We start from the raw sequence: 6,602 nt of genomic DNA, 5'->3' as shown, positions 1-6,602 counted from the left end.
TTTTTTTTTTTTTTTTTTTTTTTTTTTTTTTTACATAATTGTATGAATTCCGTGTGTAGAACACAAGGTCATAAAACTTTCTTGAAAATACCAAAACATAAAAAAGTTGAGAGGTTACATGGGGTGCTTAAACCAGAATTCTGCCAAACTATCTTAATTATTAAGTCCCCACTTCTGGTAAAAGTGGTTTGTTAAAAGAAACAGTGATGTGCCGAACCAACTTAGTCTCAAAGTAGCATTTAGTTTGTCTTTGCATTTAAAGTCCAAAGTAACCAGGAATGAATTTAGCTCCCCAAATCCTAGTGTTGATAGAGCTAACTAACTCATACTATACCGTGCTTGATTTAATCAATCACACCATCTATAAAAGTGGGTACAATTATTAGGAAAAAAAGTTGTTATTAGGTGCAAGAATCTTGCTTCCCAACATGGTTCTGGGTTCAGTCCCACTGCATGGCACCTTGGGCAAGCGTCTTTTACTATAGTCTCAGGCCAACCAAGGCCTTGTGAATAGATATGGTTGATGGAAACTGAAAGAAGCCAGTCATATATATAGATGTGTGTGTATCTGTGCTTGTCCTCCCATCATCACTGGGTACATCTTAGTCAACAACAACTTGAATGGGCCATGATAACACAAAACGTGACTTAAAAATGACTTAACAGGTCCTATCAGGTGGTGCTATTAAGTTAGACATGGCCTGGGCCAATCTTTGGCCAAAACATATCTAAGTTATTTATTTGTGTGTGGGCATGGTTACTATCTTATCCCATGTTTAATATTGCTTTTGCTATGTCTCTCACTACAGGCATTTTATCAGCTTCCTGTCTTCACTTAAGCAATTTACATCCAGGATGATTACCAAAACAATTCTTTTTATGGACACACAATTACAATAATATTGATAATTATTATGATAATGATTGTAAGAATGGCAAGCAGGCAGAATTATAACACTCCATACAAAATGTTAAATAGCATTTCTTCTAACTTTTCACTTTTTAAGGTGGCGAGTTGGTTAACGTTTAGTGGCATTTTGTTTGTCTTTGTTCTGAGTTCAAATTCCACCAGGTTGACTTTGTTTTTCTTCCTTTCGGCACAGTGAAAAAGTACCACTTGAGTACTTGGGTTAATGTAATCAACTAGCTCCCTCTCCTAAAAAAATTTCAGGCCTTGTGCCTATATTAGAAAATATGATAATAAAAGTAATAAAGAGAATAATAACTATAAATGACATTATAGATATTTCTTTTTCAGTCATTTTTATAGATACTAATTAAATGAATTTGATCTACTTTCCAGCTTTGCCCCCACAACATGGAAGAGTTGCTATTGTCACTGGGGGAACCACAGGCATTGGCTACTACACCACAAAGACTCTTTGTAGTCTGGGAATGCATGTTATTATCGGTAAGTTCCTTTTAATTATCCCAATTACCAAAACAAACGGATCATCTTTAAGGTGCAACAAGGTGGCACTGCACAAAGCATCAAACCAGTTTATATGTTACAACCCTTATGAGGTAGCTTTTAAGTATCTGATTAGTTATATGCATGTCTTAAATCTGCTACTACTTAACAACAGCAACACTTTGTGATACTGAGACACTGAGTTTAAATCTAACCAATGACTGGCAAAACCTTTCCAAGGTTAGCAATAGAAACATTTATAATACTGAGAAAAAGGTTTGAAATGGACTTCTGATAATGCCTATAGTTGTCCATTGAGTAGAGTTCAATGAAAAAGGATAGTTCTCCTTCAATTCTGTCTGCAGATGACAATGATATTGGGAGTATTGTTGGTAAGATGGGAAATGATTATGACAAAACCAATATTTATTGTTCGATCTTTCAGTTAAACTGAGATTTATTGTTATTGTTTGTAAATATAGCAAAAACACAAAAAAGATCCTTGCAACACCTGGGTTTCCTGAATGGAAACCTATCTGCATACTAACTAGATTCAACATTGCTCAACTTTAGTGTTCAGAAGTTGGTGTTTTTATGATAGTGCTAAAAGGTTTATAATCCTTCCAATGGAAGATAAGCCTTATTCTAGAAAGTTCATGAACCCACATATTCACCCTGTCCATAACATTAGATGTTATGTAACACTGAATGTTATATCTACCCTCAAGGAAAGGTCACTATAGAAGATAATAAAACAAGAAATTACAAAAAAATAGCAATGAAGTCCTCCTTTGATATGCTTTCATTCATAATCTTCCATTAAGCAACCCCAACAACTTCTATGGTGGCAACTTGTAGTATCATCTATTTTAGGGACTATTTTATTTTTTTTGTCAATGTTTCTAAAAAAAGAAGGTATCAGATATTAATCTGAAAAATACAGCTTAAATTAGCCCCAGTGCTTTTGGACCTCGCTACAAGTATTCATCACTGCTATTAATCAGCTCTCTCTTCTAATTAGCTCCTTGATCACTTGAGCAAACGTACATGCTCTAGGTCAGGCATGGGCAACCTTTTTCAAGAAGTGGGTCACAGGAGACATAACTCATCATCACGCAGGCCACACTACTGAAAAAATAAGGTAATTTTTCATTAGTTGTGTCATTTAGAAACTCTCACAGGCCACAACTATTTTCCATTCTCCCCAACTATTTCCCATCTCTGGCCTACATATCTTAGCTCTTTGAGTACTTTCTACATTGTCCTTTGAACATAAGAACCCCGTCCTGTACTGGTGTCACAACAGAATGCCAAAAATGTGTACTCTCTCAGAGTGATGGGTGTGCAAAACGATATCTCTAGTGCTGGTGCTACAAAATGTGCCCAATACACCCTGATAAATGGTGGCCAGATGAGCTTAGAATGCACAGGATTCTGAGGTCCTACATCCAGTATACTCTGTAACATGGTTGGCAACAGGAAGAGCATCTAGTCATAGAAACTAAGCCAAATGATATTAATGCAATCATTACTCAATGAAAAGCAACAACATTCAATATGAAATGAGTCGAACCATGACAAACTTTCCAAAATCCCATTCCAGCTTGGAAGGTGAATGAGAGATGATGATGTGAATGTTGATGAGTAATCAGTTTGTCAAGTAATTAGGGCCTTGGAGGGTCAATGATGCATATTTTATTGTAGATGATGAATACATTGATGAGTTGTATCAAATTAACAATGGCCACTTAATTACATATAGCTGAGCCTTGACAGTTTACTCTGAAATTGTCCAGTTTACATCATCATTGTTTTTTTATGTTCACTTTTCCATGCTTACATAGGCCATAGGTCAGATGGAATTTGTTGAGGCAGATTTCCTACAGCTGTAAGCCATTTCTGTCATCAACCACCACCTGTTTCCAAGTAAAGTAATATTTCCCCATGGTCAAACATCTTTCTACAGAAGATTGGAAATGAAAGACATCACTTGTATGACAGTGACACTTGCTTACAGCTATTACATTATATCAAAGCAAGGAAGCACAAACCCATGTACATACCATATGCTTATAAATATATATATACATGGTGACTGAAAACTCATAGATAAATATGACCATTGTTGACAGATTGTCTTATCCTTGATGTTAACAACAATGTCTGTCAGCAGTGCCTGTGATGAAAATTCAATAACAGCTTTCACAACACTACTTAGATTCTCACCTACAAAGCCAAATAGTCCAGGAACAAACAAGAGCAAGATCTATGAGATGTCTGAACAAAGACCAGAGGTCTTTCACTCTCAGCTGTTGGATGGCTGTTGACTCTACTGAGCTTACTTGTCTTCTGACAGGTTTTATTTTGCACTCTGCAGGGTGTCCAATGAAGCCATCCTTCTTATTAAGTAGAGAGGGTAGGATTACCAGTTTAGTCATCGATGGTCAACCACGCAACAGGTTGTATTGAGTTGCATATTATATGTAGCACAAAAACCTGATACATATACATGTATACATATTTACATACAATGGGCTTCTTTCATTTTCCATCTACCAAATCCTTTCACATGGCTTTGTTTGGCTCTGGGTTGTAGTAGAAGACACTTGCTCAAAGTGCCATGCAGTGGGACTGAACTTGTGGGAAGCAAACCTTTTAACCATACAACCATGCATGCACCTCTTTTTGTAAGTGCTATCACAGCTAATCAGTTCAGTATGAAACACACCAATTGCTTTTTAGTGGTTTTTACTTACATTCCTTTGTGATGGCAAGAATGGAGTCTGGACTGGAGGTACAACAAGATGGTTGTAGTAAGATTTGAATAAATGAATGTTTCTAGAAGCTTTGAACCTTTCATAGTCATTCCATGCTGAGATAATTTATTTCACAACTAATCATGTAAGTTATAGTTGACAATAAGACCATTTTCATGTAGGAAACTCTGTTGGACTACTTTGCCCCCTGATTTTTAAATCAATTACTTATTTAAGATAAACAGAAGCCTTGGGGTTTTATGTGATTTTCATTCTGACAATGTAAGTAGAATGAAATGGTGCATCAGGGAGTAGCATACAGGAGAGTATGGTAAGTTTCTTAGCAGCTTGCCATATCTTACAGCACTTTTTGATAGTTAGAAATATAGGTGTTGCATAAGCATGTGGTGTTAGTATTAACTCTTTCACTGCAAAATTAAATTCCATGATTATTCCAGTAATGATGTTAATACATATCTACCAAAAAGTAAATTTGGTATTTTCTGCAAAACTCATTGCCTCAATAAACTTGACATATTTCAACGAAAAATAGTTTCAAACATGTCATTCCTCAACAGAAGATAGACTGGTATATAAAACTGCTTTCCATAGTTAAGGGTTATGAAGTTTTGAGCTGATGTACATGATTACTGCAGTAAAAGGGTTAAAGTAAAGACATATAGAGGGTATTAAAGAAGTGTATCTGTGTCAACTGAGGACAGAATATTAAGACACAAACTCTAATTGTCATCTTTCTATCCACCCTCATAATACCACCATTTTACAGAATTTTCAAGATTGTATTTGAAACATGAAATGTCTGAAGGAATAGAGATGTTCTCTACTTTATAACCATAAATGAATGTTGTTGGCACTCTGTCGCTTACGACAACGAGGGTTCCAGTTGATCCGATCAACGGAACAGCCTGCTCGTGAAATTAACGTGCAAGTGGCTGAGCACTCCACAGACACGTGTACCCTTAACGTAGTTCTCTGGGATATTCAGCGTGACACAGAGTGTGACAAGGCTGACCCTTTGAATTACAGGTACAACAGAAACAGGAAGTAAGAGTGAGAGAAAGTTGTGGTGAAAGAGTACAGCAGGGTTCACCACCATCCCCTACCGGAGCCTCGTGGAGCTTTAGGTGTTTTCGCTCAATAAACACTCACAACGCCCGGTCTGGGAATCGAAACCGCACTCCTATGACCGCGAGTCCACTGCCCTAACCACTGGGCCATTGCGCCTCCTACTGAATGTAGAATCTTATAAAAACAATGATCAGTAAGTACATGGTTTCACACTTAGACTTTTGTCCATTGAAACACACTGGGTAACAGTTGCTGTTAAAGTGTAATAACTGGCCACGTGAAAATATATTACCTTAAACTGTAATTAACACATTTACCTGTAACTGTAAGTTGTGTTGTATTGATTATTTGACAGCTTACAGTAAACTGCACAAGGTGAGCTAAACTTAAACCAGTCAAGATTATCTAAGTGATTTTCATGTAAACATATGTACATCAGTGTGTGTGTGTGTGTGTATGCCTACCACACACACACTCACATACATACATACATATATACATATTTATGTGTGTGTATATATATATATATATATATATATATATATATATGTTGAGGCCACATGACCTAGTGGTTAACATGTTGCATTCACAATTGTAAGGTCATAGTTTCACTTCCTAGACTGGGTGGTGCATTGTATTCTTGAGCAAAACACTTCATCTCATGTTGCTCTGCAGTCACTTTGATACTTAACATATGGGTACACCATTCACCTGTTTAGGAAGTGTTGATTTGATGGAGGATGTGAGCTAATATACAGCACATATATTTGGTCACTATAAACAAATCATTTGTGCAGGTCATTCAGTGAGAAACTGCTGAATCATCTTTCTCAGACTACAAAAGACAACCATCATAAATTGTGTGTGTGTGTGTGTGTGTATATATATATATATCTATATATACATACATAATTATATATATAATATATATATATATATAATTTGGAAAAGAGACTGCTACAGTACAGTATAAGATAGGACCCCTATTCCTGCCTAATGGCTCACTGACTGCGGATCCCACATGGATAAGTGAAGTGCTCAGTGCACAATTCAAGAGTATCTTCACTTCTCCTCTGAGTCACATGCAGATAAAGAACCCAGCTGATTTCTTTGACAATAGCACTCAGCAGAAAAAGACTGCATCCATTACCTACATTGACATTGAAGAGGAAGATGTAATAGCTGCCATAAATGAAATGAGCTTAAATTCGGCAACTGGCCCCGATGGTTTCCCGGCTGTCCTCTTAAAGTCGTGTAAACAAGAATTAGCAGGACCACTCCGGATACTCTTCCAGAGTTTCCTTGCAAATGGTAAACTTCCCAAAAAGTTGAAGGAAGACACCATA

General features: G+C 36.6%; 1 protein-coding gene across 1 annotated transcript in view; it reads left to right on the top strand.

Annotated features, from left to right (window-relative positions):
* The window catches only part of LOC106884525 (uncharacterized), a 38,916-nt gene that overhangs the window by 3,475 nt on the left and 28,839 nt on the right, over positions 1-6,602 (top strand). The window contains exon 2 of the mRNA XM_014911957.2: positions 1,304-1,411. Within this exon, the coding sequence (XP_014767443.1) occupies positions 1,304-1,411 (108 nt within the window). The remainder of the gene's footprint in view (positions 1-1,303; positions 1,412-6,602) is intronic.

Source organism: Octopus bimaculoides, chromosome 7 (genome assembly GCF_001194135.2).
Source record: "Octopus bimaculoides isolate UCB-OBI-ISO-001 chromosome 7, ASM119413v2, whole genome shotgun sequence".
In the NCBI taxonomy this organism is placed as follows: Eukaryota; Metazoa; Mollusca; class Cephalopoda; order Octopoda; family Octopodidae; genus Octopus; species Octopus bimaculoides.
This window is presented reverse-complemented; position numbering and strand designations above follow the sequence as displayed.